The sequence below is a fragment of the Chiloscyllium plagiosum genome, chromosome 14 (assembly GCF_004010195.1).
Source record: "Chiloscyllium plagiosum isolate BGI_BamShark_2017 chromosome 14, ASM401019v2, whole genome shotgun sequence".
Classification (NCBI taxonomy): domain Eukaryota; kingdom Metazoa; phylum Chordata; class Chondrichthyes; order Orectolobiformes; family Hemiscylliidae; genus Chiloscyllium; species Chiloscyllium plagiosum.
In genome coordinates this window covers 72601427-72615671 of record NC_057723.1, presented here as the reverse complement: position 1 = coordinate 72615671, position 14245 = coordinate 72601427, and the positions used below count along the sequence as shown (strand labels likewise).

The following is a 14245-nucleotide window of genomic DNA, read 5'->3' as shown; positions in this document are numbered from 1 at the left end:
AAATCTTTCAATTAAGCTGAGGTTGTTCACTTGAGTAGTTTTATGCATAACTTTACTTTCACAGGGAGACCATCTTTTCTGCTATTTGAACAGGACATCAATGTAAGTAAACCATTGCCGTGATACATCTTTGATTAGCATTATCAATAATATTAGCAATAGAGTTTCGTGTGTAATAGCATTGGTGGTAATGATTTGGAATCTGTATGTATGATGGAATATAGAATGAAATTATCATGGCATTGACTTTGTCCCAGCATTTGTATTTGGTAAAATATTTTAATCAGTTTATTGTTAAACTATTTGTTTATAATGAAATTAAATTTGTCTTAGCATTTATATTTTGTAAAATATTTGAATTAACTTATTGTTAAACTATTTGTATGTAGTGAAATTAAATTTGTCCAAGCATTTGTACTTTGTAAAATATTTTAATACATTCTTATTAAACTATTTGTAAGTAGTGAAATTGAATTTACCCTAGCATTTGCATTTTGTAAAATATTTGATTAAATTGTTGTTAAACTATTTGTTTAGCATAAAATTGAATCTGTTTTAGCATTTGTATTTTGTAAAATATTTGACTTAATTTGTTGTTAAACTATTTGTTTGTCTCAATTTCTTGATAGAAAATGAATCATGAGTTTCCCTTGGAATATGAACAGCTCTTTGAACAACAGCCTGCTTCCTTCAGCTACACTCGAAGATGGGAATGCCGCTCACATCCGGATCTCCCATCAAGAAGTGCTGGTTGGGACCATACTGACCACGGTGGACTTGGTGACACTGTTGGGAAACTTGGTGGTGTTTATCTGCCCTGCTTTGGAGAAGAAATTGAGAACAGTGACTTATATGTTCATCCTGTCCCTCGCCACAGCAGACTTATTGGTGGCTTGTCTGGTAATGCCTTTTAGGTGAGTGCAACTGTGGAAAGTTAGTGTTAATTCCAACAGTGACTCCTTTGGATCACTTCCATTGATTCATACAGGGAAGGCCTGGGGGCTCAGTGGTTAGTACTACTGCCTCACAGCACCAGGGTCCCAGGTTCGATTCTGGCCTTGGGCGACTGTCTGTGTGGAGTTTGCACATTGTCTGCGTGGGTTTCCTCTGGGTGCTCCGGTTTCCTCCCACAGTCCAAAGATGTGCAGTCAGGTGAATTGGCTATGCTAAATTGCCCATAGTGTAAGGTCCATTAGTCAGAGCGTAATGGGACTGGGTGGGTTACTCTTTGGAGGGTCGGTGTGGACTTGTTGGGCTGAAGGGCCTGTTTCCACACTGTAGGGAATCTAATCTCAGGAGCTATCATGTCTGTGCAGACGTTTGGAAAGGGGAGCTATGCAGAGATGATGGCAGAATGGTCAAAGGGGTCAAAGCTGGTGGAATTTCAATATGATGAGGAAAAGCTGAAAGCTAGTGGGTAATCTTAGTTTTGGTTTTGGAGGCTTTGTGGGGTATTGGGCTTTAAAGCGGGAGGTGGTTCCGCATTCCTCATTCATGGGCTCTGTTCATTGCATATTCATGCTCGGATGAGATGTCAAATTTTATCGAGAATGAGGATAGGAAGGCTGTCCAGGAAAGAAGGCAAGGTATTTTCCCTATATACTGGCAAGACGCCATTCCACCTGATGAAGACAGCCTGGACAAGCATGGCTACAGAGGTCCATGCTAGTGGATGGCCTAACAAAACCTGACTCTAATGCCACAGGTATATATTCTACTCTGGAAGGGTATGAACCACATGCCCACTCAATGCTTCATGCCCGATGTGTATGGGTTGGTATGGTAAGGTTGCCACTGTGGAGAACTGTCACAGACAAGATAGGGTGCCAGGCATCACCAATTACATGGAACAGGGACAAACCCACAAAGTTCTCTTCAGGATGAATACTTCACGTGCGACCGAGGCATATGCATCATTTCACACTCTGTTGCTCCTTATCAACTCTTCAACAGTACTGAACCATTTTTCAGTCAGGACCCATTGACACCTAATGTGTGGGGTGGCACTGTGGCTCATTGGTTAGCACTGCTGCCTCACAGCGCCAGGGACCCGGGTTCAATTCCAGCCTCGGGCGACTGTCTGTGTGGAGTTGACGCATGCTCCCCGTGTCTGTGTGGGTTTCCTCGGGTACTCTGATTTCCTCCCACAGTCCTAAAACGTGCAGGTTAGGGTGGATTGGTCGTGCTAAATTACCCATAGTGTTCAGGGATGTGTAGGCTAGGTGCATTAGTCTGGCAGACATGTTGACTACTAGGGTAGAGCAATGGGTCTGGGTGGGTTACTCTTCAGGGGGTCAGTGTGGGCTTATTGGGCCAGTGGGCCTATTTCCACACCGTAGGGATTCGATTCTACAAACGTAAAAGCAAAACCTTATCCCATCATCAGGAAACTGAATTATTGCCATTCCCAGAACCTTTTGATTGGTTTGATGCTCCTGACTTTGAGCGTTTTTGCAACCATTAGCATGGGGTACCTTTAGCACTCAGTATTCATTGGGACGAATCTACCCCCAAAAGTTCCAGGGACGCCAGAAACCAGTGCAATTTCAGAGGAACACTGAGAATTGACCACATTGCTGTGTGTCTGGGAATCACACAAATGGCAAATGTCCTTCCCTTCAGGTTATTAGTGAACCAAATGGATATTTCAGAGTGATAAATGATAGTTCAATATGGGAGACCTGTGAGAGAAAGGTCACTCTCATAAAGTGAATGGACAGAATCTGTCAGATGTGATTCTTTCCAATCACAGGGTGGTTCTCCCTCATGTTTGCTCTTGAATGAGCATTTCAGCGGTAAACATTGGGCAGGACCAGCCCGTGATTGGAGGGGAGCAAACAGTGGGAAGCATTTGGACGTTTGCTGGGGACGGGGTCCTTTTGCCAGGACCGAGAATGTGGAATTTGTTGGGGCCGATGGGAGGAGTCGGGAGGGGGAGAGTAGCTTATCTGCTCCAGACAGAACAGATGAAAGAGTCTGCAAGGAGGGGGGTGGGGGCTGGGTACAAAGAGGGCTCCTCAAGGGATGGATTGACTGAGGAGAAGGAGACTCGGGGTTGGGGGAGAGGAGGTCTTGGGAGTGAGGAGCTGGCAGGAGAATTGGCAGCTGTAAGGTCGGGGGAGTGGGTGACAAAGTTGGGAAAGATGGGGACTCCAGGGATCAAAGGAGAGGGATACTCCTTGGGCATTTGAACAGTGGGGGTGGGGAGGTGAGGGGCAAAAAGGCTGAGAAGTGAAGGTAGGGGTAGAGAGGTTGGTTGCAAAACAGTGAGAGCAACGTTAAGCCAATCAGCAAAGAAATACTCAGCCATTGAAGTCGAGAGTGTGGCGCTGGAAAAGCACAGCCGGTCAGGCAGCATCCGAGGAGCAGGAGAGTCGACGTTTCGGGCAAAAGCTCTTCATCACTTTCTCCTCAGCTAACTGAGAGCCAAGAAAACTCGAAATCACTGAGTTAGTGCATTGCTTGAAAATGAATGTAGATTTTGTAGCTCACTGGTGCATTAGGGAGACAATATGGCGGGTGATATTGGATTGAACACCTCACCAGACTGTAGAAGATGGCCTGAGGGGAATGGCTTTTTTGGGTATAAACGTCAGCATTAGTTATTTTAGAGGAAAAGGAATTGTTGCTAATTTTTACCCAATGTGTCAATTTAAATATAGTGGCGGCTAAGAAATTAATGCTGTCCTTGTTCGTACTGGCTTTAAGTTTAATGGAGGGTTGATCCTTCCTGAAGGTATTGATTCATCCTAGCATGAGTCCGAATATTAGCCATCAAAGAGAAAAATGACCCATGGATATCTCTTTTCAGTTGCTGAGTTGTAGAATGATGTGGAAGAGCCGCTCTTGGACTGGGGTGGACAAAGTTAAAAATTACACAAGACCAGGTTATATTCCAACTGGTTTATTTGGAAGCACTAGCTTTTGGATGCTGCTCCTTCATCAGGTAGCTTTCAAGATGAAGGAGCAGCGTTCCGAAAGCTAGTGCTTCCAAATAAAGATGTTAGACTATAACCTGGCATTGTGCGATTTTTAACTGAGTTGTGGAATAAAAGAGCAGGGAAGTTATTGCTTGAACTGTGTAATGAGATCAATTAGATCACAGATAGAGTTTTGCATTTGAGTCCAGTCATTTCTTTTCAGGAAAGATATGAAGAGGAAACTTTCAAAGGGGATATTTGGATTTTAGCTGGAAGGAAGGATTGAAAGGACAAAATTATTTTTTTGGAAGCAAGACAGCTTGGGAGAGGTTTAATTGCAGAGCAGAAAATGATGAATGGTCTAGATGGTATCAGGATAAGAATCATCTCTTCCCCCGAGCAGAAAGGTCAATAACCAAGGAATACAGATGTAATCATCTCAAGGGGTTAGTTTAAAGAGAAATTGTTTCATAAAAGAAGGTGGTGGAGATCATAGTGGTCAAGACAGAAGGCTGCTTCACAGTTTAAAAACAAATACTTCGATATGTAATACTGTCACTAACGGGGCTGTAGATAAAGAGCTGAGATGAGAGTGGATAGATTTTGGTAAGCTAGCACATGCACAATGGGCCAAAAGACCTCTTTTCTGTGCTGTAAATGTTTACGATGCAATGGTGGTGGGGAAAAGGGAGGATTTTCTATGTTTCTACCTCGGCTGGTTCTTTTGCCAATTGAAACTTGTGCACTTAACAACACCTGTCAGGCATATTACTGGCTTAGTGGAAACCCTTCATTGGTGTGAACGCTCTGGATTAAAGGTATGTGTTTCTTTCACTCAGCATAATCTACGAGGTGGCTGGAATCTGGATGTTTGGCCGTTTGTTCTGCAAGGTGTGGATCTCCTTTGATGTGATGTTTTGTACAGCCTCCATTGTCACACTCTGTTTCATCAGCTTGGACCGATACTGTTCTGTGGCTACTCCCTACCATTACTCCAAGCGAATGTCCCGGAGCAGGTAAGGCACATTATCAGGCCTTGTGATGTCACAGCATATAGAGCGATTCATTCACAAAATTCCATCCCACTGAATAGAAACAGTCGGGAATTAAAAGCCAGGATATTCAATGGGAATGGAATATTGTGCTGTTGATATTCATTCTGAACGCCATCACAGCTGAAACCATTTCTAAACAGTTCACAAAATGATTTGCATTTTCTAGTGACCAGTGATTTTAGACCAGTCTGCATAATGAGAAAGACTAGCGTTTAGGCAGAGGGGAAATGGTGGATGATTATAGCTCAGTGGGGAGCACCGTTACCTCTGGATTGGTCAAGATTAGGTCCAAGTCCCACTCCAGTGGTTTGAACCTATAATCTGAGAAGACAGTTTAGTGAGGGAGTGTTAAACTATCTGGCACACCATTTTTCTGATTACATTGTCGGTGCCACATTGCCATTGGTAACAATGGGAATGCCAGCCGATTGTTATGGACCAGACCAGACCCCCTCAAAATATTTTAAGAGGGTAGCCTCGACCCTAACTTTCTCTTATTTTAAAGGCAAAAGTAAAATGTCCGTTCCAGAGACACTTCAACTGGTCAAACTGCTCAATGTTAGGCAAAACACAATTTACTTAAACACTGTAGTTAAGACCCAAGCCCAAAGAAAGAGAAATTTAGAATAACTTAGCCTAGTGGAAAATTTAACAGAATATAGACACCATAATATTAACTGTTCCTTTCTAATAAAATCCCCAAAACACATCCCGGGGAAACAAATAGTCAAATTCAGACACAGATTCTCACATGCAGTTCTCTAATCTACGAGGAAGAAATTTCAAGAGAAAATTCAGAGAGAGCAGCAGCCAGGGAACATTCACTGAGGCTTCCAACACTACTGAGGCTCCGATAGCTTCTGATACTCCCCAGAAATCCTGATCTGCGAGAGCCAGTGATAACCTTTCAGGCTGCATTAAAGAAAAAATCCAAGGCCTCCCAAGCTGTTTACTCAATTGGTATTTAGTAGCCAGCTCTCCATAGAACCCTTCCAATGTGGAAACAGGCCATTTGGCCCAACAAGTCCACACTGACCCATTCCTCTACCCTATTGGGCTGCATTTCAACAGACTAATACAGCCAACCTACAGATCCCACGACACTATCGAAAATTTAGCGTGGTGAATCCACCCTAACCTGCACTCCTTTGGACTGCGGGAGGAAACCAGAGCACCTGGAGGAAAGCCACGCAGACACGGGGAGAATGTGCAAACAGTTGCCCGAGGCTGGAAGCGAACCCGGGTCTTTGGCACTGTGAGGCAGTCTCTCGCTTGAAGGAAACCAGGATAAAAATAACCTCAACACACTGGATTATAAAGGGAATTGAATGAGCAGAGTGAGACTGGAATCTGTGAGCTCTGACGTCGCATTGTAAGTTTCCCTACAGCTAAACTGACACCAGCATAGCCACCAACTCCGCAATGAGGTGAGTGTTGCAGTTTTTATGGAGTGTGAAACCACCCCTAGAAACTGGTGCCACACAAATTAAGCGGAATCTTTGGTTAACTCATTTTGTTAACTCATTTTATTAACACCGGGTACAAATCGCTGGAGATTTTATCCATTCTCTGGAGAGGGGCTAGGTGGCAGGAGGGCTGATCAACGGGCAGAGGGGAACCCACCAGATTTCTGGTGGGAAGATCTGGCTGCCAGTTACATGCTAAACCGAGAGTGACCTCTGCCACCCCCACCAGCCAACGGCACCACCATCACCACCACCCCACCTCGCAAGGGTGTTACTGTGGTCAGTAGAGGCTGCTATCGCATGGTGAGGTTGTCAGGTAAATCCTGCTTGTCTCCCCAACAGGTTGCCAGGCTGGATCCCTCCTGCATTGCTAGTCCATGGACCCAGGCGGGGAGCAGTAATGAACACCCTCACAGCTATGGCACGGTTGATGAACAGTCTGTTTTTTTTCCCTGGGGTTGGGGAAGTCCAGAACTAGAGAGCATAGGTTTAGGGTGAGAGGGGAAAGACATTAAAATGGACCTAAGGGGCAACTTTTTCACACAGAGGGTGGTCCGTGGATGGAATGAGCTGCCAGAGGAAGTGGTGGAGGCTGGTACAATTACAGCATTTAAAAGGCATCTGGATGGGTATATGAATAGGAAGGGTTTGGAAGAATATGGGCCAAGTGTTGGCAGGTGGGTTAGGATATCTGGTCAGCATGGATGAGTTGGACCGAAGGGCCTGTTTCTGTGCTGTACATCTCTATGACTCTATGACTCTGTGTCTCCCTCCACCTTCTCTCGCCATTGAAGGTTTTGGGGCCAGGTGGATCCTCTTCTTCACTCGGCAGAGTCAGTGGTGGCCACCGATCATGGTGGCGCTGCTGAGGATACAGCGTTTCTTGCTTTCAGATCGGACCAACATCTCTCAGAGACAGACTGGTGCCCTCAATTGGCATGGACATTTAATTAGGCACTTCTAGGATCTGCTCAGGGTCTTTCTACCCAACAGTGCTGAGTGGATAGCCCCTTTAATTCCCAATGACACGGCATCTTGCCTTGTGGGCGAAAATGCAGCCTGTCTGATGGTTGAAGGTACTTGGCGTGTTTGCCTTCATCAATCAGAGCATTGGGTACAGGAGTTAGACCGTCATGTTATGGCTGTGAGGTCAGATTTGGGGTTCTGTGTACAATTCTGGTCACCCTGCGATAGGAAGGATGTTATTAAACTGGAAAGAGAACAAAAATAATGTCCAAGACTATTGCTGAGGCTGGAAGGTTTGAGTTATAAGGGGAGGCAGGATAGGCTGAGACTTTTTTCCCTCAAGCCCAGGAAGCTGAAAAGTGATCGTATAGAGGTTAATAAAACCATGTGGGGCATACATAAGGTGAACAGCCAAAGTCTTTTTCCAAAGGGTCAGAGAGTCCACAACTAGACGGAATACCTTTAAGGTGAGAGGGGAAAGATTTAAAGGGGACCTAAGGGGCCACTTTTTCATCCAGAGGGTGGTGCGTGTATGGAATGAGCTGCCAGAGGAAGTGGTGGAGGCTGGTACAATTGTAACATTTAAGAGGTATTTGGACAGGTACATGGATAGGAAAGGTTTAGAGGGATATGGGCCAAATGCTTGTAAATGGGATGAGTTCAGGTTAGGAAACCTGGTCAGCATGGATGAGTTGGGCCGAAGGGTCTGTTTCGATGCTGTGTGACTATGACTTGTTCTTATCCTGTGCTTACTGTGCCTCCACTCCCACAGGTGTATTGCCATGACCATTATGATTTGGGTTTACTCCGCCATGATTTCTTTCCTCCCAGTGATGCAAGGTTGGAACGAAATCCCGGGTGTGGACTTTGACAGCAGCAGGGAGTGCGTGTTTGTCACCAATCGGACCTTTGCTATCGTGGCCTCTGCACTCGCCTTCTACCTCCCTTTCCTGATTATGTGCACCATGTATTTCTTCATATACCGAGCCTCACGCCTCAAGGCGGTGAGGATCATGTCACAGACGCTGGACCTGCACTATCATCCTGACAGCCGGAGGCAGGATAACCTGCAACTGGAACACAAGGCCACCAGGACAATGAGCATCATCATATCGGCCTTTGTGCTCTGCTGGCTCCCCTACTTTGTCTTCAACGTTGGCATCGCTGTGAGTGGCTCGCAGCTCAACAGCATCACCATTAGCCGGGTTTTCAAAGTCATCACCTGGTTCGGGTATTGCAACTCCATGATCAACCCTGTGCTCTACGCCTTCCTCAACCGGGATTTTCAACGGGGCTTGAAGAAAATGCTGGTCTGCCAGCGTTGGAGGGCGAGGGTCGACACCCGCGATGACATGATTTCCATTGTGACCTTCACCAAAACCGTTCAGGGCGCCGAATGCAGCGTGAAGGACGCGCGCAGTTGCCAGTAACAACAGGAGGCGAAAGACACGCTCGCTTTCGGTGTATGAGCATCAGAACGACATCGCAAGGCACTTTCACAGCCCAGTGTAAGCTCTTTTGACGGGTAATTATTGCAATGTCGGAAATGGGGCAGCCGTCTCTGCACAGGCAGCTCCCGTGGGTGCGGACTTTGGCCAGCTCATTTGTGTTAGCAACATTGACTGAATGACTGCCTGGGCAGATCTCCACTGCCCCATTCCAAAGAGTGCCTTGTTGATCTTTTACATCCATCAGAAAGAACAGAGGTGGTCTCCAATTCTGGCAGGCTAGTGCCCCTTCAGATCAACACTCCAGATTCCATGCTCTGTCTTAAGTCCTCGAAGCAGAGCAGTAAAGCCTTGACCTGCTGGCTGGCCTGGATGCACATTGTTCTTCAAGGATTTTTTTCCATCCATTCCTGGGCTCGCCTGTACAACAATTCTAAAAGCAGAGCCTAACGCCCAATGAAAAGCTGCCTCCTTGTTTCTGACGGCTCACGTGGTAAATTCATTGGGGAAATAGGATCCATTAAACAGACTAAGCCCCAGTGGTAACAACAGCATGATTGATATAAGTCAGATTCAGGATGAGTGGGACAAACTCTGCAAGCAGCAGTTATGTTTATTCCAGATAGCTGCCTATATTGGGCACGTCAAATTTACTATCCCCACACATATCAGTTACAGAGACTGAAATAACCCCACAAAGGCTGGTGTCCATCATCATGTCACCCTTTATTCACACCAGTCCAACTCCCTCAGAGCCAGCTCTCAGAGTGAACAGAATCTCTGACACTCCTGCTTATACTGGTCAGTCAGGGCTCCCTGATTGGACCAGGTTAACAGCCCCAATCAGGGAACTCACATTCTAGAAGGTCCACCTAGCTGACCTCATCCCACGCTCTGCAGAGATTCAATCCCATTAAGTGCTCTTTCATGTGGTTTCGTGATTATGTGACTGAAACTGCCCACGCATGGATCTCCCTTTGTGATTCACAGAACAGCTTCCATTTCAGTCACTGCGTGAAACCTGCAAGCATCAGCCATCATAGCAGGGAGCTGCTCACAGATACAAATACAAATGCACACAGCTCCATCAGCTTGTGGAAGCAGTCCCACGTCAGCTCATTCTGACAGCCTTGTCTAACAGTGGACCGTGCAGTTTGCTAATGGGAACGTCAGGCACCAACTCACTCAGTGGATTACAGTGACAACAGGGGCGCAGTCATAGGATGGAAACTTTGGGAGCTTCAATCAGGCACTGTGTCACCCACTGACCATGAAAACTTAAAAGCATTAACTTGAGTAATCCTGCTGTGTACCGTGGGTCTCAGGGCTATAGCTGGTCATTGGAGACTTTGATTTCTGCTCTGAACCAACATCAAAATAAAAGACTGCTGTCGATAACAGAGAGCATAAAGCTGCCAGGTTGTTGTAAAACCGATTCACTCACATCATTAAGGGACCTTACCTGAGCTAACCCACACGTGATCCACATTGAGACCGCATTGTGAGCCAACCCAGCATGAAATTTGGTGGCATCAAACACTTTTAACAACGAGGTTTTGGGAAGTCGGTGCCAACTTTGCCAGCTCTGCCCAAAAAATAAACAAGTACTAAATGTTTAAAATGTGTCTTTTGAAAACAAAAGAGTAATTTACAGGAAAATATGAATTCTCACTTTTGCGATCCAATTATCCACTTTCTCCTGTCTTGTCAGCCAGCCCAGCAGCATCACTGCAGCATCTGCACTGTAATGTTGTAAATTATTGATTGCCAAGAACCACATTCTAATTATCAATTCAAACAAATGATGAACAGTTATGTTCATTAGTAAGCTGGTTTTAGCGTTTTGAAATAAATAACAATGCACTGAGTGCAGCTGGTATAACCTTAGGAGTCCGTGTGGAAGCTTTAACAGTTAATCATTATTTATGAGGGTTATCTTTAAAATTTAATATCGGAATTTAGTACTTAAATGTGTGTTGATGTTTAAATTGAACTTAAAATCCAAAGTTCCTTTGGATAAACAAGGACGCTCTCCACTGCGATAGCCTGTAGGATGGTTAATTAAAGAGATCAGATTAATTCTCAAACATCAGTAGAACAGAGTTGATTTATAAAATTCCAAGTGGTACAACTAGAGGATCTATGGAGGTCACTGATTGGAAGGTCAGCGCCCTTGGTAATGTGTGAGCTGGATGAAGTGTGGGAAAGGGGCTGTGTATTTTGATTTTCCTTCCTTCCCCTTCTTGGAGCACACCAGCTCAGTGACTGTAAGCAGCACGCACTCAGTTTCACAGTGTGGAAGCAGGCCATTCAGCCCATCAAGTCCACACTGAAGAGCAGCCTACCCAGACCCACTCCCATTACACTGCATTTCCTATAGCTGATCAACCTAACCTTCACACTATGGCCAATTTAGCACGGCCAATCCACCCAATCGGCATGTCTTTGGACTGTGGGAGGAAACCAGGACACCTGGAGGGAACCCACGCCGACACGGGGAGAATGTGCAAACTCCACACAGTCGCCCAAGACTGGAATCGAACCCAGGTCCCTAGTGCTATGAGGCAGCAGTGCTAACCACTGAACAACTGGGCGGCACGGTGGCACAGTGGTTAGTACTGCTGCCTCACAGCGCCACAGACCTGGGTTCAATTCCGCCTCAGGCGACTGTCTGTGTGGAGTTTGCACATTCTCCCCGTGTCTGCGTGGGTTTCCCCCGGGTGCTCCGGTTTCCTCCCACAGTCCAAAGATGTGCAGGTCAGGTGAATTGGCCATTCTAAATTGCCCGTAGTGTTAGGTAAAGGGGTAAATGTAGGGGAATGGGTCTGGGTGAGTTGCGCTTCGGAGGGTCAGTGTGGACCTGTTGGGCCGAAGGGCCTGTTTCCACACTGCAAGTAATCTAATCTAATCTAATCTAAACTGTGCTCCCTGACTTGGGCAGCTGAGTGAACAAACAGAGCAACGTCATTGAAACCTAGTGAGTTGATCATCAACAAGTGGTATCAGCATCAATAGACAGAATACAATGCTGGAACAGAATAACAATTCATTTTATGCGACTGATTAAATTAACAAATTACATTAGACTAATTAACGCACGCATTGCTGAGCCAGCTGTTGTGTCGTATAGTGGAGTGCAGGAACGTGTGGTGCAAAAGTGGTCCAGGTAAAACACACCTACAGCAAATGTTTAAAACGACAGGAACTCCAGGCCAGTGACTGAATCAGGGGCTCAGTTGAAGACATTGTGATGAATCAGAAAGCAGGAGAGCTATCTGGACAATGTTCCAGAAGGCAGTCAGCCTCCTCAGGACAGGGGCATCTGATTCCAGCTGCAGAGAGAGACAGGAGGGTGTGACTACACAAGACGCAGATAAAAGGCTGAAAATGACAGGAGTGTAGGCACCTCAATTATTTGACAATTTGAAGGTGCTTAATTGCATGAAGAGAAGCAAGGTGTGTCGGGTGAGGTGTGGACTGACCAGGAGACCTTGGATCTGGACACTTCTCAAACAGGCGGAAGTAAAAAGCAATGTGGTGGTAACAAGAGGTAATGTAGCAAAGGGAGTAAGAGACCACATTTTCTTTTCATTTTTGGGATGCCATTTAAACTGGAATTTAGATTGCTATAATAGGAACACGAGGAAAGGTACCCAACTTGAAAATCAATTATTGCTTATTGGAATAAACCTACCGGACTATAAACTGGCCTTGTGTGATTTTTAACTTTATTGTAAAGAATATAATGTTTCTTTCTGGAATCAGTAAGAGAGAGAACTCTCTCCCTCACTCTCTCTGTGGTCTGTACTTTTGATCTTCAATTTCAACTCTATTATTTCTCCACCCACGGTATAATTGTTAAACCATTGTTCCTCTGTCTGTCTTATTGTAATTGTGTGTGCATTTGGAGTTTTGAATGGATGCAATTTAAGCTCCATAAATTAGAAGTCCTTTCATTTTACTGCTCTTTTTATAGTTAAGTCTGTTACAAAAATGTTTAGAGCTCAAAATGTGTTGCTGGAAAAGCGCAGCAGGTCAGGCAGCATCCAAGGAGCAGGAGAATCGACGTTTCGGGCATGAACCCTTCTTCAGGAAGCCCTTCTTCCTCATATATAAAAATGTTTATGTTTTCCTGTAGCTGATGAACGCTGATGTAAATTGTTTCTGTCCTTTATGATAGTCAGCCAGCCATATCGATCAATTTGAAATCCTGGAATTCCTACATGTGGAAACAGGCCCTTCAGCCCAACATGGACCCTCTGATGAGTATTCCACCCAGACCCATTCCTGGAGAGTACCAAACAGATACAGGGAGAATGTGCAAACTCTACACAGACAGTCACCCAAGGCTGGAATCGAACCAGGTCCTTGGCGCTCTGAGGCAGCAGTTTTGACCATTGAGCCATTGTGTTCCCTAGAAACCTCATTGAGGTTTTAAATATTTTGCAATGGCTTGTAGAAGCGTGGGCTGTGACTATCGATGCACTCTTCCCCGTTAAGTCATGACAAGATAAACAGTGCACTGTGCCATCAAGAGCTGAGTCTGAATAACTGTCACCTACCCAGTGACCAGGGTTTGGGATATCTGCTCAGGCTGGACAGCACCTGGGAGTGGGAGGGTTGAGTCTAATTGTTGCCATCGTTGGTGGGCATTAATGACATTGTTAGGACTCAGAAATTAGCTCTGCTTGGACAGTATGAGGAGGTAGCCACCAGCTTGAAAAGGAGAACCTCTAGGGTAATAATATCAGGATTATTATCTGAGCCCAGTTGGCAGGGGGCACATCCAATTGGTGAATTGAATGTAGTCCAAACACTGGTCCAGAAGAAGTTTGTTTTGTTTTGTTGGGCACTGGCACAAATATCGGGGATATTGAGGGCACCCTGTTGGCACGATCGACACCTGAACCATGTTGCTACCAGTGTTCCAGCAACGCTATAGCTGGAGAAGAAGAGAGGGCTTGAAACTAAATAGAAAAGTAGGGGTGAGGGATTTAGGAAATCAAGAGGTTGGGTCAAAGCTGGAGAGCAAAACAGTAATGGCAGATGAAAATCTGTGAATGACAGGAAGGGCGAGAGAATAAAGTTAAGAATGCAGGCAAGATTGTTATAAGGATAACACAAAGACAAAAGTAGAGGTTTTATCTGAAAGCATATAGCATTCATAATCAAATAAATGAATTGACAGCACTTGTTGAAGTCAATAAGTCTGATAGCCTTGTGGAGACACGATTGCATGGTGCCAAGGATTGGGTCTGAATACTAAAGAATCCATGATGTTGGAAAGGAAGAGCAAACTGGTAAAGGTGGAGGTGTAGCACTGTTAGGCAAGGATCATATAGCCGCAATAGTTAGAAACAACCATGATTCAGGAGTTCAGGATGTAAAAT

General features: G+C 45.3%; 1 protein-coding gene across 1 annotated transcript; it reads left to right on the top strand.

The window, feature by feature from the left end:
* Window positions 1–857: 857 nt before the first annotated feature.
* Window positions 858–8901, top strand: LOC122556947 (octopamine receptor-like). The gene is made up of 3 exons (XM_043704187.1): window positions 858–914; window positions 4760–4936; window positions 8180–8901. The coding sequence occupies exons 1-3, from the start codon at window positions 904–906 to the stop codon at window positions 8835–8837; spliced, it is 846 nt and encodes a 281-aa protein (XP_043560122.1). The 5' UTR covers window positions 858–903; the 3' UTR covers window positions 8838–8901.
* The last annotated feature ends 5344 nt before the right edge of the window (window positions 8902–14245 follow it).

Bases quoted from the DNA above. Each gene is read 5' to 3' on its own strand.
- LOC122556947 (XM_043704187.1), top strand. The intron at 4,937-8,179 runs GTAAGGCACATT...CCACTCCCACAG, and splicing joins AAGCGAATGTCCCGGAGCAG to GTGTATTGCCATGACCATTA.